We start from the raw sequence: 24,956 nt of genomic DNA, 5'->3' as shown, positions 1-24,956 counted from the left end.
AATAATTTCAGAATTAATGAAAAGGAATAATTTCAGAATTAATGAAAAATAATTTCAGAATTAATGAATCAGATTGAATTGAATATTAATGAATTTTGGTTTTTTTGTTTCTTTCTTAAACCTGACGATTCAATTAGTGGTAATTAATTTATTTCCTTCACTTTTGTGAAGATTGAAATTGATTTAGCGGACTTACTTTCGTGCATGTTGAGCAACGCCAAAGTCACTTGGTCGGCCCATAGACTATGCTTTTGGAGTCCGATACCATAACCGGAGCGACCAAACTGTTCGCCGGCCGTCACGAGGTTGCAGTCTTGCGCAGCTTCGTACTCTAGCCTCGACGAGTCCCATATGAAAGCACTCAAGCCACTGTCGAAGAAGAGACTTTCATGTACACATTGAAAGTTTCATCAAAATATGCCTTATATTTTACTCAGGGATTACTATTAACTATATTAGTGGTTCCTCCAACCTTTTGTATGCTTGAAGTCCCCAACCCTAGCAAAAAAAGTGTAGTAGAAATGCATTATGTCTAGAAATATGAAAGATTTATGCGTTGCGTATCCTTAGAAATGCTGAAGATGTTGACTTACCTCTAAAAATTCGTTCGAGGGTGACGTATCCCTAGAAATGGGTTGTGAGAAGGCTTATGCACCCGTGGAAATGCGTACTGCAAGAAATGCGATGAAGACATGCGCATCCTTAGAAATGCGTAGAAGGTGTGTGCAATCATAGACGTGCACAGAAAGCCTGTGTACTTTGAATGCGCAGAAACGTGTTCTCCTCTCAAAATGCATAGATGCATTGTGCACCGGTAGACGAGTGCAGAAAATGTGTGTATCCATAGAAATGCTTAGAAGCCGTGTGCACTCATAGAAGTGTGCGGAAACCACGTGCTTTCTTGAAATGCGTTAAAGGCGTATGGGTATGTAGAAGTGAGGAGAAAAAGTGTGAACCTATGGAAATGCGCAGAAGACGAGTGCACATCTACAAATGCGCAGAAGACGAGTGCACATCTACAAATGCGCAGAGACATGTGCATGTAAATGAAGTGGTCTATACCCCCTAGAAATGAACAAAGGGGCTTGTAGCCCCTAGTAATGAGCAAAAGTCATGTGCACCACGAGAATTGCATTTGATGGTACCTACAGACTTTGAACGAACCATTCTTACATACCCCCTAGAAATGCGCTGGAGGCTTGCGCGCCATTGGAAATGCCCAGGAGTTTGAGCATAGAAATGCGTGGAAAAGTACACACACCCACAGAAATACGTAGGAAGCTCATATAAATCACGGCATATCGTGCAATAACCGGTGATTTGCAGTTTATTTCTTGACTCTTTTTTTTCCCGTCGTAGGTGATAACGTTTTGCGTTCCCTTGAATAGCTCGGTACGTAGCCTCCCTTCCAAGGAAAGGCCCACCACAGATTGGGAACCACTGAACTATACCATTAACTTCCGAATATGACATACTTAATACCTTCTCACATGAAATCTTATGAACCTAGACATATTAAGTCAAATTAAAACTTACTCGGACTTTACGGCGGCGATGGCTTCCTCGGCGCTGTCATAGTTCTTGCCTTCCATGGTCCGGTACATATTTGAAAGTTCAACTTGTCTTCTAAAATACATGTCTACCGAGCTGCCTTTGACAGTAGCGTACTTAAAATTGTCCATAGGGTTTCGAAGCTGTAAAAAAGTGATGCAAGAATTTCCTTAGCAAGATGCAAACAGAACTTTAATATCACGCTGCGTGATGATGACGGGTATAGGGTGTCCCAATGGGTACTCAGCATCTGGTTTTTGCAGATTGCTATGTTATCTTCGAGATAAGCATTTTGATATGCAACATGGTGGTTCTCTGAATACAGTGGCATTCTGCAAAAATCTGGCCTCGCATACCCGTTGGGGAGCCCTGTATTATAGCTAGCTACATTAAATTGAAATACGTTTTTAAAAGCAACACTGGAATTTTTACATTTGGGTATAGACTTACTCTGGCGTCATTGATTCCGGTCAATGACGTTTCAGGGCGATCCAACACGAGGAAAGCTGCCAAATTGGCAGTGTAAGATGCTACAACGATCATAGCGAAGCCTGCCCACACCATACCTAGTACGCGGGCGCTGAAACTGCGAGGTGTACCTAAGGGGAAATCATAAAACAAGTAAATGCATATAAAGTATACGTTACTTAAGCAACCAACATACTGTATTATATCAGTGACGCCATATCATGCCAATCAATTGGTGCGGCCGCGTACACACACGGAGTAAAAAAAAATTAAATATAGATCATGGTACCTTCTCCGATTCCACTGTTCAGCAAAACACCCCAGGAGAACCACACAGCACTCGACAAGTTAAGGGCGTCCTCTTCCGTAGCGTCACTTCCCGGAAGTTTATACCTTCCGAACGGGCTGAAGCGATCCAGTAGATACAGTGCTAGCGCGACAACGTGAACCGACACCATGACCAGAACCCACAGGGTCTTCTGGAACGGTTGCAAGAAAGACGCCAGCGTCGAGCTTTTGGGATGCTGTCAAGGTAGGAATACGTGTGATGCTAGCGTGCTTCTACAAACGTAGAAGTACTACTACTTCTACTTCTCTTCGCTTATACCAATCCATACAAATACTGAATATTTGAAAATAAGAGTCTAAAAATGCTTACCTTTTTCTCGAGAATAGTGATGCCTTGGTATTTGAAGGGTTTCGAGAATTCGATGGCTTGTGATCGCTCTGGGTTTATTGTCAGAGGAGCTACGACCATATCGGCATTGCCGTAGACAAGTTCTCCGACCATCCCTGTCCAAACCTTTTTGTTCGATCCATTTACCTATTCGTGCAAAAGAAAGATACATTATAGACCAGCCGTTACCCGCGGCTTTGCGTGCGTGGATTTGGAAATCTGGAAATTACTCTCGGTGATGATTCCTCCATATAATATTTAAGCCGCTTGGCAGATGAATTTTCAGAAATCCCGTCTTAATGGGGGGTATCTATGTTATAAAAATATAATGCTGACTAAATTTCGTATTTATGGCTTCAGCGATTTCGGCTCACTGATGATTATTTGAGCCCGCCCATTCCCCGTAGGGGGTTGAATTTTGAAAAATCCCTTCTCAGAGTGAGTCTTTACATTATAATACAAGAATGCCGACCAAATTTGATATTCCTAGCTTCGGCGGTTTCGGCCCGGCGTGATTTCTCCATATGCCCCCCGTGACGGTGTCGATTGGTGAATGGGCATAAAAAGGGAAAACAATTGAATTTACGATTTAGGAATCTTTTTGCGTTGTGTTTTAGCGTCCGTCAACAAAGAAAGTGGTCATCAAAAATTAATAGAATTCACACAGAGGGGTTAACAATAAGAAATTAATTTAGTAAATTATCAAATAAAATAAGGGTTATTCAAAGAGATCCACATCCAACATGTTCTATTACTATTGAGAATAAGCCATCTTGACATGCCGAATAATAAATGATTAAGTATCTCGATAAGTGATAAATGACTCGAAATTCTTTAATTGAGAGAGAGAGATAATTCCGACCATATTGATACGGCACTCACCACCAAATCTTTCGGATCCATCTCAGTTCTGATCGTCCATTTCACCACCAGGTCCTTTCTCGTTTTCTCTCTAACCTCGACCTCCAACTTCCTTCTCACACTCGACTACAGGGAAAAAGACCCCGTTTTTAGCAGGAGCCCTTCATGTCGGCGGCTCTATTATTTCCAAAGTCTGTCGAGGCGTCAGAAACTGTACGAACACTGTCAGAACACTGTCTGCGTCTCGAGGTATGTAACACCGCGAGACGCAGACAGTGTTACACCCCCCCATTGAAACACCCCTCTCCCCAACATCCCGTTGGTGGTCGAATTTCGGAAAACCACTTCTTACTGAGTCCATACGTCACGAAACAAAACTTTCGATTAAATTTGATATTTATACCTTCATCGATTTCAGCTCGGCCATGATGAATCAGTCAGTCAGTCAAGACATGTTATTTTATATACATATATAGATATCATGTTGAATTTCTTTTTCCAAACCAAAGTAGATGGTTGGGGGGGGGGAAGGTAGGTGTGGGGGGGCATCATAAATATCTTCAAGACACTTACATAATCAAAGCTTCCGTACATTCCGTCTTCAACCTGATACAGCGTGTAAGTAAAGTTAAGGCTCCATGCTAGAGATTTCAGCAAGTCTATGCAGTATCCTCTGCAGCAGAACATGTAATCGGCTCCTGTTAAAATAAATGAGTGGATTCACTAGTGAAGTTCTCACAGCATTACTATCCATCGATGTGCCCGATGTCAATATGAAAAACCTATTAAATTCCAAAACTTCAACCCCCCCATAAAACATAGTTTTTTAACTGATGTAAATACTTTTTTTAGAGCAGTTTAATTAAATAGAGTGGATTTTTTAATTAATTAATAATTAAATTAACTTATTAATGGTAAAATACAGATTTTGCTTTGATTTTTTACTGTTATCTATGAATAGATAAAATTTCTTGAAGAAAAGTTGAATAGGTGTTTCCTCCCATTTTATTTCCAATTTCCACAATTTGGTGCCACTTTATAAATCTCCGAAATCGTAAAATTTCAGTAGCTCTCAAAAAACGACGCTGGCAAGGAATTAACTCTTTCTAGATGAAAAAAAAAAGAATTTTACTTATTACAAGGATGATTACTTAATTCTCCTCGTGCCGCATTTTACTGGCAAACCGTTGATCCTAGAGGCGTATTTCCAATTGGAAAAATTACACTAGAAAGCATTTTTTTTTTCTGTTGCATGAGATTTTTCAACTGATCTAAGTTATTTTCTTACCGCCGATTTCAAATCTGAAATCGATTTCTCTCTGCGAGCTCTAGCTTTTATGCAGTTTGATATTATATTCTGATATTTGGCCAAAGATCCAGGGCTATTGACTACCGACTTACACTAGCTAAGTTGTTGCAGTTTACAGCAAAAGAATCTACTTGATTCCTCTACAAAAGTTTCTTTTTTCCGAAAAACACCAGGACTTTCTGGCCTAATTTTCGGAAGATGAGCAGTTAGTTTACTGTCACGATAGCCCGAGTTTTCTTGGAAAATTTTGTATCACTTTCTACAGTGCAGCAGAGAGTGAGGGGGTTATTTTAGTAAAGCAGTAAGGGCAATCTGAAATGTGTACTATTGGCATAATGGTAATGTGTATGGAGTGGTAACAGTCGGCCATTTAGAGTATTTGCGAGAAGCGCATGACGACATTAAAATGGTCATCGACTTCCTGAAATATCCCGAGCATAATTGGACCATTTGTATAGACCTGAAAATGGTTTACATCCTACTTGGTCAACAGAAAGGAGTCGCGAAATTTCCATGCTTTCTTTACATGTGAGACAGCCAGCGCGAAACAAGCACTGGACCCAAATTTAGCCTGTGGTGTGCCGCCGCCCTCAGTTCATATCTCACTCGTCAGATGGCGGCGCCGTACCATAGTGTACTTCCATACTCAGTCCATATTTTCCCCTTTTTTTGTACGAAGTGTACAACTCGACGACGGCACTTGGTTTTTTTTTTATGAGTTATCTACACCCGCCGGAGTCGAGACACGTCGGTACCTCGTGTCGAGGAATCGATTCTCATCATGTTATAATTTAGCAAATATGTTTAATACAATTAAAAATTAAATTTATACTTCTGATTCTCATGGAGTCATCGATCTTACAAGCCTATCGGTAAAACACCGAAAGCAGGCATGCCAAACAATGTGAGTGATCCAATTGTTAACCGAGAGATGATTGTTTTTCCACCACTTCACTTCAAGCTTCAATTGATGAAGCAGCTTGTCAAGGCATTTAATATTGATGGTGAATGTTTTTAATACATAATTTAATCTTTTTTCCTGGTTTGTTTTTCGAGATCAAAGCAGGTGTGTTCGATTGATCTCAAATTCATGCCCTTGTGCGTGATCCTGAATTTGTCTCGAAAATGAATGAAAAGGAGAAGTCAGCGGCTGTCTTTTAAGGCAGTTATACAAAATTTTCTTGGTAACAGAAAGGCAGATAGCTATGAGATTCTGGTCACTAGAATGCTGTTGGCTTTTCATGAGTTTGGGTGCAACATGGGTGTAAAGCTTCATGTCCTGTTTTGTCACCATTGATCAATTCCCCAAGAATCTTGGGGCTGTAAGTGATGAACACAGGAAGAGCCCATTAATCAAGATTTCGAGACGATGGAAGAGCGCTACCTACTGCTGGAGCATCAAACAAGATTGACGTCATAAAGCCCACAAACGCAAGAGTTATAAGCGCAACTTCTCTTGCTTGCAAAGTTCCAGAAAAAGTAAACTAAAAATGTTATTTTGAAAAAACTCTAGAGCTTACAGGGAAAAATTGAATTCATATTTGAAAGCAGCATATTCGAATTAGGTAAGATCAAGTACTTGTACGAATACAATAAAAATTTTATTCCCCAGTGTTATCCACCATAACGCGAAAACGGTTTGAGATAGGACAGGGTTGGTGTGGTGTTTCATGATCCACTTGGGCTTGACCATCAGCTCCTTTTGTTTGGAAGAATAGATCGGATTCACTCTGTATGCTATATAAAACCCGAAAAAAACCTAATAACCCCTCTCTACCACCTTTGCTATTGCAATTTGACCACACATTCTATGATGAAAAATGCTTGTTTAGGCGTCTTATATCACCTCTTTTTAGAATCAACCTATAGTTATATTTTGTAATGAAATCAAACCAAAATATGTGCTTTCTAAAGTGCCAAAAAAATTGGTATAATTGTTTTTTTGAGCATATATTTGACATTTACGTTCAAATATATACGGAATAATAGAGGGTTAGGGTAAGGGAGTAGAGAGAGGAATTAAAAAATTAAAAAAATAATTAAAAAAACCTGGATATTACAACATAAAAGTTTTAGAAAATTCTTTTATAAGATTTGAAATTCAACCATCAAGCGTATCGGTTACATTCCAGTGAATTTAACCGATAGGCTTATTAGTTGTTTTTCCAAGTTCTGTAAAAGATCTTTTATCAAACTTTTATAGTGTAATTCCGTCTTTAGACAAAGTTGTTCTCAGCTCTATACCATCAGTTTTGTTTTTCTTTGGACAGGGTATTTCGTCTTCGTTGCATTCGTCTTCGTCATCGACCAGCCGTATCCAAGTGAACGGTTTCTCTGCCACAGTTACTACCTGGGTGGGAAAAAAAAAACCCGTTAAGAATTCCGGAACGAATTGATTTCGTTAGCAGAGGTATAACTATACATCAAATTCAGTTTTCGCATTCATTAGGCTTTTTTCAATGTCACCCCATGGTTTCTTAGGAACAGAACTTTGCGTAGTTATTACTAATAGACTGGCTGGAGCTTATCTTAGTCTAGTAATAGATCTCGTATGGAAGGTCTGGAATGATGTGAAAAACATCTTCGGGCTATTCTCATACCTGTTTGGAATATATATAAAAAGGGCCTCGCGATTTACGAATGCGCCCCCCGTAATTAGGAAACTTTTGTAAATTATTGCAATAATCTCCCATCATCTGTTATGACAAGGTCTAGAAAATGCAGCACGAAAATACGGTTCGAACCACGCTGACGGCATAGTGGTGGTCGGCTGAAGTTGGTTTTTGTAGTCTTTCAACTTCTAGAAGCAAATGCGAGCCGATCTCTTATTTAAAAAAGGTCTCTCCACAGAGAGGAATCAGGCCTGCAGCGTTCAACAAATTCGCGCATGGCACACGCAAAAACAATCAGCCAACTTTTTTACTTCGAAGTTTGAAAGACAGATAGCAGCTATTGAGAAGCAGCACTTAACACGCATTCTACAGAAACAAACTTCACGAAAGGTTCACTATACGTTCACAACCCATTCCGACATCTACCGATTCGTTAGAGGGATATGGACGTTGTTTCGTTGCAGTTTTTCTGTTTAACCGGTTGTTTTTAATGTACACAAGGTATCTGGAAAAAATTCCGTAGTTAACAAGCCATAATTTTTTTACCTTCAGATGAGTTGGGACGATATATCCTCGAGGCTGCTTGGTTTCGCTACCAGGCCACGTGACCAGCGAAACGTTGAGATCCAGAATCATTTTCCTGTCCGTCTGCAAAAGAAACCAAACTGATTTGATTAGCCTTAATCGAGAGATGCATGGATAGATTTCTCGAAAGAAAATTATAGAATGTCTTCCACTTACTCTAGAACAATAATATTGTCCGACACCAACGGTCTCGCCACCGACAATGTTTATGATGTCGTAGTCACTGTCTATCCTGTCTCCTTTGTCATCGAAAGCTACCATGCCCGTGTGACCTGGATCTAGTGTCTGTTGTTTCAGGTACCTGTTTTTGAAGAATGAACGTGGAAAATTCACTTGAAATAATTTTTCTTCATCAAAATCGCTCACTATTTCAACATTAGTTGTTCATGTTTACTACAGGTTACATGTTTTATTGCATGTTTATTATAGCTACACCATTCAAAACCTTCCTGAATAGCACTTTGTTATTTCAGTAACAAGTTAGTGTGGGAGATACGTACCCTAAATATTTGAGCCCGGTCTCCCAATCTTTGCCCATCGTGCCGCAGTCTTTCGGTGCTGTTGTTATCTTTTCCTTGTAGTAAAGTTCACGGAATGCTCGGGCTATTATGAAAACGCTATCCCGTATGTGAGCTGCCTCATTAGTGGCATTCGCAAGGTTCAGACCTAAGATTCCTGTAGAAGGGGGGGGGGAAAGAAACGTGTTGTATATGATAGGTAGTTAGTTATTCAATAAATTTATGGCAAAACAGGGTGTCCCAGAGCTCTACCGCTAAAATGAGAATGGTGATAGTCAAAATAAACAATTCTCACAATGTAACCCATGATCGCAATTAACTTATTCGAGATATACGTGAATAATTCAACTTCAGAACCGCCAAAATGTGGCAACCTTGCTCATATCACGAGGAGCGGAAAGGAAATTCCATACGCGAAGTGTGAAAGGGATATAATTTCTTCCTCTAACACAGGCATCTTCAACCCGTTGCTCGCGAGCACCACGGTGCTCCTTGAACCACCCAGAGTACTCGATGCTCGTGTCCGATTTCGAGCACGCGAGCACTTGATCAAAAATTCTAATCAAGCAACTTGTACACATTGCATTCAAGGATTGAAATCATCCTAATTTCATGCATTCGTACATCAAACTTACTGTAAGGATGCTCTTCTTTTGATGGTGAGTACAGGCAGTGCTTGTGACTAGAAAAATTTTGAAGACCTCTGCTCTAACGCATAGGCAATTGCAGAGGGAAATAATATGTGTTTTTTTGTCTCCGAAAATGTGTCTGCATGTGTTTTTTCCCCTTTCACTCCCAGGGTTACTTTAGGATCTTTATTTCTTTATTTTGGCACCAGTGGCTTACATTCTATGTTAAGATGCAATAAAAAAGTAAGTCATTTACGACCGTAGAGAAAATTCTGTATTAGAGGAATTGCTTGTCTTTACGCGTACCATCTCCATTGCAGCGGTGGAGTTCTTGGAGGTTTCTGTTCAGTTAGTTTTGTTTTCTCAGAAACCACGAATATCGCGACACCTCTAAACATCCTTTGATACTTCGGGGGGAGCATCTTATCGACCTAGGCTACCGCACCTCGTTAAAGTTTGCACCAGACTTATCACCACGTAAAGAATCTCAAAAAGTATAGGTTCTCTAAATGAGTTTTTCGAATCATTAAAAAGTTTTCGAAAAGTTTTCAACATTTTCTATACATCACTAACAAACACGCTAATACGGAGGATGTAACAGTAGCGTATACAAAGACGCCTTGAGTGGGCGATGTCAGTCGCCCCGAAATGTCTGACTCAATATGTATCAGTTGTGGTCTCTAGTGTTATTCCCAGTACACGGCCAACCTAAGTTATAGTACAAAATCCTCAATTTAGCTTCTCAATTGACGGATATCACTTGCAGAGAGCCCATTCTGTAACATTCAAATTCGTAACAGTGGAAAGAGTAATTTAACGAATTCCACGCTACATCAGTTAAACCGAAAGGTTATCTCACCATCCGGCTTGTTGGACGCTTCAAGTGCTTGTTCGGAGACGATCCAGACGTATCCTGGTGCAGTCATATTCAGCCTCTCCACTTCTCGGAATATTCTCTCTGCATCCTGGGTGCTGTAAAAATAAACAACTATTACGTTCTCTGAGAGTATTTACTGTTCGATTGTAACATAAAGGAGAAGCTGGATATAAATGTTTTGTGGATTCTGATAGGTTTTATGAATCTCTCGTGCAATTGTTTATACGACTCCAGGTACTCACTTCGCATAAAGAATGAACACTCTGCAGTAACGTCCTTGGGCTTCTTCTAGTTTCTGGCTGATTTCGGTGATACCTGGCTCGTATTCGATAATGTCTTCGACCTAAAATGGAGATAGGATTAGATGATATAACGTGCTCTTATATTTTTACTTCTAATTGTAAATTTGGATATTTATCTCTAATTTACAGGTTCGGCCAATCTTTATGCACTTGCTACATCATTATAGCTCACAAGATGAATTACTTGGTTCTGATTTACATTTATGTAAGTTACATGATGTTAAAATGCATCTATGAGATTTTCACTTAACCTACTTTAAGAAATTACCAAAAGACAGAATTATATACTAAAAAAAGGTAAGCTTACTTAATTTAAATATTGTTGGAATGTTGGTGAAGAAAAAAAAATCTAAGTGCAGTAGAGCCTCGATTATCCGAACACATCGGAACCGAAAAGTGTTCGGAAAAATGAAAAGTTCGATAAATCTATTTCGAAACTAATTCGATAACCCAAAGATATAAATTGAAATTCGGCAAAAAATTATACCCACCATCCCCGGCAAAAACCGTGATAAAAAATTTGTTGTCAAGAAGACGCACTCCTCCCTCTCACTCAATCCAAGTAGTATCAATAGAGAGCCGTCATCAGGACCCCGTGGTCAGAATTCACACGAATGACTCGTGGAGGGGTGATGTTTACGTCTTGTCGTCCGAAGAGTTCGCCTTTGTATTTGCTGCGTCCGCGTGGTCTTTGGATGCGAATTGGGGAACCATCTGTTGCAAAATGTTGAAAATTTTGTCTCGACTGAGGTTAATAAAGCCTGTCCAAGCTGATGAAATAGGTGGCGCGTGTTTCTTGTGATAAGAATCTGTTTATTTGATGTTTCCTTCGAACTACCTACCCTGTACAATCATGTATTTTTGCAATTGTTAATACAATAATTGAAATGCGGATTGCAAACATTTTTTTGTCACATCCTCCAGTGCCTTCGTCGTTGCTCGTTGCACTTCTTAGGAACTCTAGAACGCGTCGTATAAATTAGAGTCGTATAAACGGGGTTCCACCATAAATTAGCGATTCCCCGAATTCTCGGGAATACAATTTCCCGTTCCCGATTAACGAAGGCTCCAACATGTCGGGAATCGAAACCCTAATTGAAATGTCTAAATATGACAACACATCTTGAAATGAATAAACCTACAGGGTCTTGACATTTGGGATTGTTGTTAACAATAAGTGTTAATCTGAACAAATACAAATAAAACAGTAAATGTATCATCTTACAAGAAAGAGTTTCAATGTGACGTCTTCAAAATTTTTTGAAAAAATTACCACTGATTCTACTCATTTGAAGATGCACAGAAATATAAACAAAATCCGGCGGGATTATTACGGGTCACTCAAAAAAAGAAAAAAAAGTGAATATATTGTAATTTGAACGCCAATAGAGGCCAAGAATGACTTTGAAAATTCCGCTATTCTAGGTTTCCAGTGACGCCAGACGCCATTCAAACAACACATGATTAAGTTAGAGCCCCTTTAATAATGGTAACGTATATAAAGGCGTCTTAGATCAAGTACAGTTCAGACAAAGAAAGGGAAAGCAAAGAGATATTACTAGTTTTTCTCCTAGAAACAGAGAAGTTAGAGAAAAGAAAGTGAAAAGAAGTTTTTTTTATATAGACATCGCCAAGAAGTACAAGAGGCGATGAGTAGCCAACTGTCATAATTTTTAATAATTTTTTGCGCTTTAGAATTGCATTCCGCCGCTAATTTTTATGTTTTTATTCTTTTTTTGGTGAGATGTATATAGTTAATTTTTTTATATACTGTATATATATATTAATTTTTTTCAGGATGACACCTTGGGACCCTTCCTGGTTAGTCTTGAAACAACCAGCAAAATAAAAATATCATAGACGAAAACAATCCCGATGAAGAAATTCTGATAATATTCAGTGTTTGAATCCAATATTAAAAGCTTCAACCAATTTTTTTTTTTGCAAAATAACACACACAAATACAAATAATATACAAAATAAGACAATAGAGCAAAACAAAACATACATCGGTATCTCCTAGGGACCCAATCGGTCCGTCCCAGAGCTTAATAAATTTTTTCTATAATCAGAAAGCAACAGTAATTATATTATGTGTAACACTAAATACATTTCAGATTTTTTTTTCCTTTTTATTTATTATAAGCACTTTTACTTTAGAGAATACCTATTTATTCTTTTCTGTAAAAAAGTACTGATGATCATTGTTATGAGTCATCCCTTAATGGAAGCGACTACTAGTTTACCGCACTCTAACTCTGGTTACATCGCCATACAGCAATTTACTGGCAGAAGTGAAATTTTCTCACCTTGATGTTCGGGGTATCGGCCAAGTTTTGGAACCTTCCGAGAGTTGACCGTCCGTCATTATCCGAACTGTGAATGAAAGTAACGCACTTGTACTTGAGGAACTTCAGGATTTCTATCCACACGTCGGCTTGGCTCGAATACGGCGGGATCGTTCTCATGAAAGATGTGTGCAGGTTCTGCCATAAAAATAGAGGAAAACAAACAAATATTACCACTTTATTCATGGGTACAGTGTATACGAAAAATGTTGGAAGATTACAAACACTAGAGGACACAACAGAACAGACTCGTCGAATTTTCAGAGAGCGAACAGTTATGCATCATGAATTCGTTTTTTAAGAAACCCCAAATAAAGTGAACCTGGAGAAACCCAACTGGAACAACAAGCGAGATCGACTACATCCTATCTAATCAGAAGCATATGATCCAAGACTGCAGTGTTCTCAACAAATTCAAAACAGGAAGCGATCATCGACTAGTGAGATGTAGAATAATGCTTAACACTAGAGTGGAAAGAGCGAAATTTATCAAAAATACAAAAAAACTGTCATCAATATGACAAAGCTATATAACACCACTGAAGATGGACAAGATGTCACCACGATGAACAAAACTTAGACCACTACCTTAAAAGAAGTAGCAAAAGAAGTCGCTGGAGAGAAAAAGAAATCAAACCGGTGAAGAAAATAGCAGAAGAAACAAAGAAACTTATGAAAGACCGGAGAGAATTTAAGATTAAGAAGAATGACCCTAAATCAAAAGTGGAATATGGAGAACTTTGCAAGACAGTACGAAAGCTGATTACAGAAGACGTCAGGAAGTTTAATTGCGATATTGTAAAGAAAGCACTGGAAGATAATAGGAGCTTAAAATCAGCAAAACGAAAACGGTGTGTGTTGGGAGAAAGGAAATTTTCGCACTAAAAAGGATAGACAGAGTCATTACAAAAGATGGACATGAAATTATTAGTATTGTTGAGGAATTTTGTAATACTCTATACAAACATGAAGAACAGGATCGAGCAGAGAAAAGGGAGCAGGAAGAAAAGAAATTGGAGCAGATTTTGTACAAGTAGTACCTGTGCTGAAAGAAGTCTACAAGGTTATAAGATATATGAAAAAAATGGAAATGCCCAGGTGAAGATGGGATTTCAATAGACATTATTAAAGAAGCAGGAGAAGAATTTGCCAGTATGCTAGCTGCTTTGTTCACAAATTGTCTCAATAAAATCGGATGTGCCTGAAGATTGGAATAATGCAATTATGGTTCTTTACAAATAGGGTGAAAAAGAGGACATCAAGAATTATGGACCAATGTCTCTTATGAGTAATTTATAAAATCTTCACCAAAGTGCTGGCATATAGGCATGAATCCAAATTGGACGAAGCCCAACCAAAAGAAACAGGATTTCGAAGTGGATTCAGTACACTGCCACTAGATATTTGTCCAGTGGCCTCCTTGAAATATCTCAGAGCCGCAAAAGGGTTACATGGTTCCCGGTTGAGAACCAGTAGTGTAGATCTTGATCCTCTGTGAAACTTGGTAGCATATCCCACTTTGCATAGTCCAGGACGTACATAATAAATATATATATTATATCCAAGGAAATTATTCTGGTGCTCATGGTCTCACATCCTGAAGCAGGAGCCCCCTAGGCCGGTATCTTTGGTGTCATCCCCCCCAGCTAAGACTTCTCACGGGCACCTCTACAGTTAATTTACAGCGTGGAAAAACAAAAAATAAAGAGACCATCCCAGGTCCCACCGCAGATAAAATGTCCATAGTAGGAAAGCCCTCTATATGCATGGACCTATCTGGGCATAACTCGGGGACCTCAGGTGCATGTACGGCCTCAGTGATTCTAAAAATCTGCCACTACGATTTTTTAAAATATATTGCTCAAGACAATTAGGGAAAATGTTTTTATTTAATTGTAATTTTTAAACATTTCAATTAACAAAATATACAAAAAAAAATATTGCTAGGTATTCACAAAGAGTGTTGTCACAAGAGTTATTCATCAAACTAAATTTTAATAAATATGAGTAAATGCGAGTTTAAATAAACAATGCACTCCCCATTATTATTTTGAGCTGTGTAATTATGTAAAAATTTCTGATATTTTCAATCAGGTAGGGGACCCAGAATATCATTCATCTGCATCACGGAGTTTGTGATGGAATAAAGACAGCTCTGCACCGCAGTAGTAGGCAAAACAACTGTTGACACTCGCCTACAGTACAACATCCTGGAAGAAGATATATGATGATTTTTGCTCCGCCAAGATACAGGAAATAAACAGGCTATCTGAATATTATGCCGATTTTATTTGAACTTGGAAAAATAGTGTCGCGTTCTGTCACGCGACTGACCCGGAGACCTCTTACATATCGGTAAAGCACACTGACCAATATACCTCAGAGTGACGGTCCTTTTTTTATTTAAAACACGCACACTACTGTGACTTGCTGAGTAGATAGAGACTCCTCAAGACGTCTCTACTCAGTAAGTCACGCTAATGTGAGTGTTTTAAGAGAAAAAAATATCATCTCTCTGTAGTATAATGGTCAGTATGCTTGCCCGGTATGCAAGTGATCCTGAGTTCGATTCCTGGTGGACAGAACGACACTTTTTTTCCCCCCATGTTTACTTCGGCATAATATCCAGATAATCTATTGATATTATGTTATATCAACTCCGCCCATGTAAGCGTATCTATCCATTATAAGATTGCCTTCACACGTCAAGTCTCGTTGGGTTGCTTTAAAAATTCAACACGGATTCAGCTAGTACAAAAATGTTTATGTGTGTGTATAGCATCTTTCTTTCTATTTCTCCTGATGGAAAGAGAGTAAAAGCAGTAACAACGCTGAGATTTTCTAGAATTTTCTCCACGAAATTGCGTTGTCTTTCGCAGATCGAAAAATACAATGCAGTTGTTTTACGAGAACGTGATTTATCTTTTGTCTCGGCTACATCACAGATACATCACACCGAGAAAGATAACTCCTACATTGTTTGTGTTTCATCTCCCAAAAATTCTCTCTTCTCGTGATCCTTTCTTTTTTACCATGAATGAATGAATGTCATTTCCTCCCTATTCCAGTGCAAAGAATGCCAGAAAAGGAGGAGAAAAGATGTGCTTTTGTGCTATGAATAGCAACCAATCGGGACGCTGAGCTCCCCGATCCAGAAAATTCTACTTCAAGGTCAAATCCGATCGAATCCCTATCGTCATGGCGACTCGACATTTCACACTTTTATAATAATAACGTCCTAAAATACACTGAAAATATGATACACATCCATTAATGGCAATGAAATCACTCTCGCATCAAAATCTTTAGTTCAAAGAAATTTGTAATTTTTAGTTCTGGATATTTATTAACGCCATTGTTAATGAAAATTGATTGCCACCGTTTAGTCTTTGTTTTCTCTTGAGAGTTTGATTTATGAACTGTTTGTTAATTAGGAGACAAAGTTTCAAAGAGTCTTCTTACATATCTGAAATTATATCTTCATAAACATTTTGGCGATTTGTTGCTCTAAAGTCATCAATAGCAATTTATAAATTACGTGTTAAGAAGCACTCGAGAAAAAAAAAAATGTTTTTATTACTCAATGTAACGTGCTTATGATCGAGAGAACCATGTTTTTGAAATTTCTATTCTCATGTGGAGGAAAACATATTTAAAAGTGTCAGTAATAAAAACCACGCTGTGTCGGCATCGTGCTGGAGTCTCGTCTTGAGATTCCTGGTTCGAATCTCGTTGACCTACACAGTGATGGACGGCTGAACCAGGTTTTCTGCGGTTTTTCAGCTTCGAGATGCGAATGCGAGTCGGCCTCCCATTTGAAAATGCTTTTCCGAAGAGAGCAGGCAGACCTACAGCACTATACTTGCATAACATGAAAATTCATTTCCATCTTTACTTCAGGAAATGGAAGGCAGATGGCATCACGAACAAGAAACAAGCGCAACTCAACAACATTAATACGTTTGGTCCACACGTACACTCAGAACACACATTCCAGCATGTGCCGATTCGTTAGAAATTCCGCAGAGGAATGCGTACGAGGTGTATTTAGAGTTAAGTAGGAATAATAAACACCAAACAGAGGAATCGAATAGAAATTGAAATGGCGTCGCCTTGAGGCCGACTTCAAACTTGTACACAACTCAATCTATACCGGTCAGCCATCTCCATTCTTCGATATCATTGCCAGACCATCACTGATTATTTCTCGTCACAGAGAAATTAATCAGTGAAACAGGCCTACAACGATACAATTATTCAACCATCACACTTCACTCATAGAGAAATTGGCGGCAGATGGCAGCACTGCACATAACAAGCATTACACAGAAACATACTTCACGTTAGGTTCGCAACCCAAACATGAACAGCTTCCAGCATGTCCTAGGTCTTCGACCACAAGCTAAGACCTCTTCATTGAGACAGAGCGAAGGCCCATGATCTGGTTAGGAGGAGACCATCACTGGGAACATATAATATATTTCTATAATTCATTACAAACTAAAATTTCAACTGCTAGGGGGAAATACTAAATTTCATAGCTTCTGATGTAGAGTGGAAAGAGTATGGAAGAGATTGCAGCAGATCTCGTGTGTTCATCCACTTATCACAGTTTTTGTCATTCTCTCAGCGCTTCTGATTTCTCATCATTTCTAACGAGCTATGAATTTTAATTCATCATATTGAGTTTTAGGGGCTATTCAAGTATTACGTAAGCAGATTTTCAACCATTTTTCACCCCCTGCCCCCCCCCCTGTCATCAAAAGTCAGCAAATCCGAAACCCCCCCTCCATGCTGACGTAATACTTGAATGACCCCTTATTGGTGTATACAGGGTGATTCAAAACTCGTAGCGTGCAAACTTTTAAGGGAGGTAGAAAACACAAAAGACAGAAATGACAAGCCAGTAATGGGTGGAAAAACTCTTCATCGGTCCTGGGTGTATCGATCCGGTCCATCCAATCTGTCGGAACTGAAAGATGGGATCCACTGAGAGGTGTGCATACATCCGGACCTTCTGTACTCTGCCGTTGCTGAATTTGTGTCTCGCTTGCAATGTGTTATCCCTTGTAGTGGTGGAGGTGGTCATGTGGAACACATACTGCTGTAATAAACGATTTGGCGGCATTCTGTTCGTTATTTGCGTGTCTTTTCTTTGACTTGTGTACGTCAGTGCCACCTATCGCCTGTTATTGGTTATATTTTTTTCCTGTCTTAAAAAAGTTCCCGTGACCTTAGAAATGCTAACCCTGCAAACCGTTTTTTATTTCGGTTATTTTTCCGGTTTTTATGAGCTTTTAAAGTTTCTACAGACTTTTTGCCCACCCTGTATCTCAAAAACAATGCTGAAGGTACGTAAGGTGGCTTATGACAATATGGTCGAAAATTTCCTGTATTTCTTTTTATTCCGAACGTAATTAGAAATTTGGTGTTCATGTACTGTGTAGCTACAGGGTGTTTCACGAAGGACCCCTAACTTTGAAAATAAATCACACGGAAACGGTGATAGATTAGAAGCATGAAATCAGTGGTATGGGGCCATTCAAGTACTACGTCATCATCGATGTGGGGGGGGGGGAGGGAGGGAGGGGGTTTTCGATTTGCTGACTTTTGATGACAAGGGGGGATTGGGTAATGCTTACGTCATCGACCACCCTTTATGAAAATATGAGTAGTGATTCAGAGGGGCAGAGCTGATGACGAAATTTCACTGACAGGAGGGGGGGAAGGGGGTCAGCGTTTTACTGACTTTTGCTGACAAAAGGGGGGAAGGGGGATCAAAAATGACTAAAAATTTTGCTTACGTAATACTTGAACGGCCCCTATGCGTATTTAAAAAAACCGTAAGAGAGAATCTGATATAGAAACGTCAGAATTTTAGTTACAGATGGCGCCGATAGATGGCGCCACTATAAGTAGGCTGTACATAGTGGGTAATTCCAGCAGTCCCCCGTTGCATTCGCATAAAAAGCGATTCAAAATGTGCACCTTTCACACAACACACATGTCGCTGGTACCTAACAACAACAAGCATGACGAGCAGTTTTCAACATTTAACTACATTCGTTTTAATGTATTGTAAAAAATTCTACCATGTGTAGGGTTCTTTAGAATACTTCACACAGGTTGAGTTTTATGGTCAGGTATGCTATATTCACTGCGCATGCGTAGATATCAAATGTTTTTTGTAAAACATTTCTTGAGACAGGTCCCTAAACCCCTCCTCCCTCTAATTTCTATTAATTAAGAAGGAAGAAAAAAAGGATTTATCTGCCCGAAATGAGTCTTTTAATTAACTTATTTTTTTTCTTCAATTTTTGATTCATTACTTTTAGTTAGTGTTAATTAATGTTATGTATTATATACATTTATTTACTTCAGAAATTTAATTTCTGAATAGAGATTATATTTTTTTTGTATTTAATTTTCAATTATAATTTTGCTTAACTGAATAATTTTTTTAAATTCATAAGTTGTTACGAAAATGCCTGTAAATTTGTTGAAATAAGTTGATTGAAGACGTTATTGGCCGTATTACTTTCATCTGTTGGGAATTGGAAAAGAGGTGAACTCTTTGGAAGAAACAATTTCGTTTTTAGTTTCCGTTTTTATAAAACCGTGGACCATTACTATTTGTTTTAACAACATTTCAAAGTATTTTTTAACATTATCTATATTTTTCATAATTTATCTCACACAGGCTTCAGTAAAGATCACCGAAGTTTAGCATTGCCGTATTAACTTTACTAACTTCATATAAAATTTTAAACAAAGAAACACAGTGCATATGTTCAGCTTATAACAACAATTTCTAATTTAAGATTTATTATGAAAAGTATTGTCTATTTTTTAACAATTAATTCTCATTTCTGTTTCCGTCGTGTGGAAGTTTTTTTTTTCCTGCGGTTCACAAATTATTTCTTCCATTTCCGCAGGTTCATGAAGTTCTTCGTACTTTTCCGTCACTATAAAAGGGTTGAGAAAAAGTAAAACAGGAAATCTTGTCTATAACGATGATTGCTGCTACTACTGCTGCTAAACCCCACAAGCAACTCGCCGACATTCCTCTACGGAACTTCTAACGAGTTGATACATGTTGCACGTGTTCGTGTGGTGAACCTGACGTGAAGTTTGTTTCTGTGCAATGCTTGTTATGCTAGTGGTGCCATCAGTTTTTCTAACTGCGAGTGAAGTGTAATGATCGAATAATTGTATCGCTGTAGGCCTGTTGCTCTCTGAGGCAATACTTTTTAACACGGGGAGATCGTCCCACATTTGCGCATCTAGGTTGAAAACCACAGCAAACCAACTTCAACGGAACAACACTGTAACGACGGTGGGGTGTTTATGAGTCTGTTGCTATGACCACCACAGCGTCTGAATAACGATACTTTAGGGACGTAGGAAAAATATTGTTTGTATACAGGTTGCGGTTGCAGACAGTTTGAGCACCGCTGTGGTGGTCGAGTAGTCATAGTGACGGGCTCGCAACGCGAGGATCTATTTTCAAATCGCACCGTCACCGTAGTGGTGGTCGGCTGAAGTTGGTTTTCTGTGGTTCCCAACTTCGAGGTGCGAATACGAGCCGATCTTCCCGTTAAAAAAAGTCTCGCCGAAGAGAGCAACAGGCCTACAACTGTATAATTATTCATCCAGTACACTTCAATCGCTATGAGTTGATGAAAAACTCATGTCTGAAGATGTCTGCCATCGCTCTCTTCACAGCTAAAGATGTCTGTATTCACTCCATTTACAGCTAAAGATGTCTGCCTTCTCTCTATTCACAGCTGAAGATGTCTGCCTTTGCTATATTCACAGCTAAAGATATTTGCCTCGGCTTCATTCGCATCTCAAAGTGCCCGCATACATTCCATTCACACCTGAAGATGCCTGCCTTGTCTTTCTCCACAGCTGAAGATTTCTGCCTTCTCTTTATTCACGGCTGAAGATGTCTGCCTTTGCTTTATATTCAGAGCTGAAGATATTTGCCTCAGCTTAATTCGTAGCTGAAGGTGCCTGCCTACATTCCATTTACAGCCTGAAGATATTTGCCCGTCTTCATTCGCAGCTAAAGATGTCCACCTCGGTTCCATTCGCAGCTGAAGATGCATGACTTCGCTTAAGCACAGATCCAGAAGATGGAGGGCGATGGGAACGATCGCTCTCCCGAGCCTGATGACAAAAGAACTTACACAATTCGCTCCTCCTGTCACATCGTCCTGGATCCGCGCCTTCATCGAACCCTGCAGCAGGCAAATATCAAGATGCGACAACGAGTAGCATGACATTTATATGCAAAAAAATAAATAAGTAAGTAAAAAATGCCGAAAAGAGCTATATGAAGATGAGAAAGGGGAATATAATTTTGGATTCCGGAATATCCAGAAAAACGTCCTTAAAATGCGCCCTGGAAAAACTTCCGGATCAGTTGCCATGGAAACATGCACAAATCATGTTTTATCTCCCTAAAAAAACCGGGTTCGGGAGAGAAAGAGAGAATTTTTTTCTTTTTTATTCTGTAAACGGCTGCAAGAATGAAACAAGCTGCAGGAAATGAAAATTCCCCTATCCACACGGTTCATTGGCATTTACGCATATGCCTTTATTGATTGCAAGAGAAGGTGAGCCCTATTTTGGTTGGATGAAGAGAATACATGAGCATCCATTCTAATGAAAAGCAAGACCGAATGAAAACGAACAGATGCATCGAAGTTTCATTGGTTATCTTAGCGGGTCACGAGGGGTTTCCGAGAGGGGTCGTACGAATTCATTTACAGCCAGGGGCTCTTAAGCTATTTCTACCAACCCAAATTTGATTCGCACGAAATTCCGAGAAGAGTCTTACGAATCCACTCACAGCCGGGGATTTTAGATCACCATACAAACTCGATTCATGGGGTCTTCCGAGATGGATCGCACCAATCCACTTATAGCCAGGGATTCTTGAGTTGGCCAATCGAACATAACAGCTCAGTCCATATTCCAAGAAATTTCTGATAGTCCAACAAGGATACTCGAGCTATAATTCATGATACACAGACGCTGCCTATATAGATGAGTCTTATACGAGGATGACGTCACTCTCCACTACTATACGAAGGTTTTTAACAACTGGCTGTTGCGAAGATATATTTTGGAAAGAGGGAAAATTCAATTGCCCCTGCGGGGAATCGAATCCACGTTCTTTCACTTTCCGGGAGAACGACCTACTACCTTCGTATGGTAGCGGAGAGTGACGTCATCCTTGTATAAGTCGCCATCTGGTGGCAGCGGCAGCAGTTGTGAGCTTGGCCTGAGTCTGGTCCGGCCGTCCATGTACGGTCCCTTTCAGTGTACACGAGTTCCAAGGAAAGATTAAAGAGAGAATTTTCTCTCTTTCCAAAATATATCTTCGCAACAGCCAGTTGTTAAAAACCTTCGTAGATGAGTCTTACAAATCCACTTACAACCATTCTTATGACGTGGTCACGACCCAATCTCGATTCGAGAGGGTTCACAGATGGGTTGTTTAGGTCCACTAACAGCCTCGAGCTATAGGTCACAACCCGCACTTGATTCGTGAGAGCTTCCGAGATGGGTCGTATAGATCCATTTACAGCCAAGGATTCTCAAGATATAGGTCATGACCAAAAAATCTGATTCTCAGGGGCTTCCAAGATTGGCCATACAAATCCACTTACAGCCCTGTTATAAATGCACTTATTGCGTGACTGGTTTCATTAATTTCGAAATATAAACAGTTCCATGGGTCGCAAAGCTGATCTTGTTGTTGATTTTAGATCCCTGCTGAAAAAAAAGTTAAGAAGCCCGGGATTATATCCAATCGCAATAATTAATCCCATTAAATCTTTCCAACATGAAGTGCTGCTCTTGAGAGTGTTCCACAGTTCCAAATAAAATCAGTTTAGGACATCTGCGGTGGCAATTTGTTGAATTCAAAAATTAGCACAAGATCCAATTATAGGTGGCGCTCTGGCTTCGAAAACGTTTCATAAATTCTTTTTTTTTTCCAATATGTCCTTTTTATCTAAACCAGTAATTCTCAGCCTGGGGCCAAATAGGCAGCTCCCCCCCCCGTAGTTCTGGGATATTCTGAGATATTCTGAGGCGGCCACGGGTGGAAATCTGATGAAAGGGGAGTCACAACGAGGGGTTGGTGGACGGGGCCACAAGGAGCTGTGAACAATTAGAGCTTTGAAGAGGAATACGGTGGGAGAAAATATTACTACTTTCAGAATCCATTAGAGTCGCCCATAGAACCAGGGTCATCTTAACCTACAGGCGTATGTGGAAATAGCCCGTGACCATTGGGGGCCTACATGATCTGCTACAATGATTTTCGAATGTAAGTATGTAAATATGTAGGTTGTTACTTCCACCAGCTGAAGTATGGCGCCTCAGAACATCACTTTACCCAAGGGACCCAAAATGTTCATGCATAAAACCCCAATAAGAAGGAACTTCAAAGCATTTGGAGCAGTAGAGACCGCTAGTCAGATCCCTCAAAGTTGTAGTTCAATTTCGCTGACTCTCAAATTTTAATTAAATTTTAAATGGGAATTTTTCAATTCGGACGTGAAAAGATTCAATGTTTTTATTTGTTTCAATATAATTATTCGTAAAAATAACGTAATTACCTCGATTTATATACGGAATGTATGTGTTTATGTTAGTAAAAAAAGAGCGCCATGATTGAGAACTGCCAGGATGTCATCCATCACGTCACACGATGGTGTCTCGATTTGTGCTCTTCTTCGTAATGAATGAATAAGAGGAGTTTCTGTGCTTTTTTACGCTGGAATTTTAGGGTGTTAATGAACCATTTGCTTCTCTTTTCGCGAGCGTAACACGCGTGCGAATCATGGTACTCATTACCGCACTTCATGGAGCGTTGCTATAAAAATAGACTCGATCACACGTGCTCGTTGCTGCATGCATCGTAACATTTACGCAGATTCATCGCGAGTAATTACGAAAGCATATGTTCACTGTTACTCCAGGTAGGAAATACCTTTTTGCGTCCCGTTTTGTTTCAAGAGCGTTTCCGAATAAAACGTTTCACAATATATGATCCCGAAAGACCACCACCAGACCAACCGTGACCCCCGCTCCGTCCCCCTAGGGGATATAAGCTGGTCCGTCTCAGGGCACGTGAGCCACGGTGAAAAAATCCATCGATGTCCAAGACCAACAAGCCACCCACACCAGGCCAGACAGCGACAAGCCATCCAGCAGTTGGACCTCTCCCACAATTTCACCCCTTTTCCCACTTCCACTTGTACATAAAACTGTATATCAATATATAGGTATGTGGGAACATGGACAGGTGCACGGACGCACATCGCTAACTGGCCACGAGTGGGGCCAACGAAAAACTAGTTATACATACACATATGAGCATATAGACAACAATGCAATTATAAAAAGATACAAAATAATTTCGAATGGTACATGATGACCATTGATGCAACAAATACAACGTACAAAAAATGCTTTTTTATGCAAACAAAAATACAAATATGACGAAGGGTCGACCAAACATCAATATACGCCTAAAACTCTGTATATAAAATTCCGTCTAAAATTCGAAAATTACACTTGCTGCATGATCACATTCAAATCACTTTCCATTCGAACTTTCACAAAGGTTACTCGTGATACAACTAAAAAACACTGACACAACTGAAATGTTTGCAAATTAATGTATCGAAAGATGTTCGAAATACATAAGAATCATTTAGTAGAACGTTTGAAAGACCGACAAAACGTAAATGTGGGACAAAAACTCCGCATATAAGATTCGGTTGGCAATTCAGAAATTACTTATTCGAACAGGAAAGGGTATGGACCAAGAAGAGAGTTTCCATTGTTCATCACAAACTCACCAGTATATAGCATGTAGTGACGGAAATCGGCCTAACGTCACTGCCGATTGTTTATGGTAAGAAATCTTCATCAGAATTTGACGAGGAATCAGCATCCGGATCTGTCAGTTGACACCTCAGGTGTGGGGGAATCATGGAATCACGATTGTCTTCAATGAAACGAACAAGTTTGGCGATTTTCTGACAGCAGGACGTCTAGTGAAGAAGATGTTGTCTCCATAGAGTTTTGTTTGCCTCAGAGAATTTCCCAAAGCGAAAAATTTCGGTATATTTGCACTCCGTGGCATATGTGCCACATTCCCTTCACTTCCGCACTTACAAGTACTATGAGCACG

General features: G+C 39.5%; 1 protein-coding gene across 2 annotated transcripts in view; it reads right to left on the bottom strand.

Annotated features, from left to right (window-relative positions):
* The window catches only part of Nmdar1 (glutamate ionotropic receptor NMDA type subunit 1), a 56,201-nt gene that overhangs the window by 14,254 nt on the left and 16,991 nt on the right, over positions 1–24,956 (bottom strand). For both annotated transcript variants that reach the window (XM_089247628.1, XM_089247626.1), the window contains exons 4-16: positions 12,698–12,874; positions 10,329–10,429; positions 10,069–10,181; positions 8,563–8,737; positions 8,219–8,363; positions 8,024–8,125; positions 7,110–7,215; positions 4,130–4,254; positions 2,678–2,842; positions 2,309–2,543; positions 2,002–2,150; positions 1,537–1,694; positions 197–369 (exon numbers count right to left, since the gene is read on the bottom strand). In XM_089247628.1, coding sequence (XP_089103754.1) covers positions 197–369; positions 1,537–1,694; positions 2,002–2,150; positions 2,309–2,543; positions 2,678–2,842; positions 4,130–4,254; positions 7,110–7,215; positions 8,024–8,125; positions 8,219–8,363; positions 8,563–8,737; positions 10,069–10,181; positions 10,329–10,429; positions 12,698–12,874 — 1,924 coding nt within the window. The remainder of the gene's footprint in view (positions 1–196; positions 370–1,536; positions 1,695–2,001; positions 2,151–2,308; positions 2,544–2,677; positions 2,843–4,129; positions 4,255–7,109; positions 7,216–8,023; positions 8,126–8,218; positions 8,364–8,562; positions 8,738–10,068; positions 10,182–10,328; positions 10,430–12,697; positions 12,875–24,956) is intronic.

This window comes from Pholcus phalangioides, unplaced genomic scaffold, assembly GCF_987345545.1.
Source record: "Pholcus phalangioides strain wild (caught in Gottingen) unplaced genomic scaffold, Ppha-v1.0 ptg000018l_1, whole genome shotgun sequence".
Classification (NCBI taxonomy): Eukaryota; Metazoa; Arthropoda; class Arachnida; order Araneae; family Pholcidae; genus Pholcus; species Pholcus phalangioides.
This window is presented reverse-complemented; position numbering and strand designations above follow the sequence as displayed.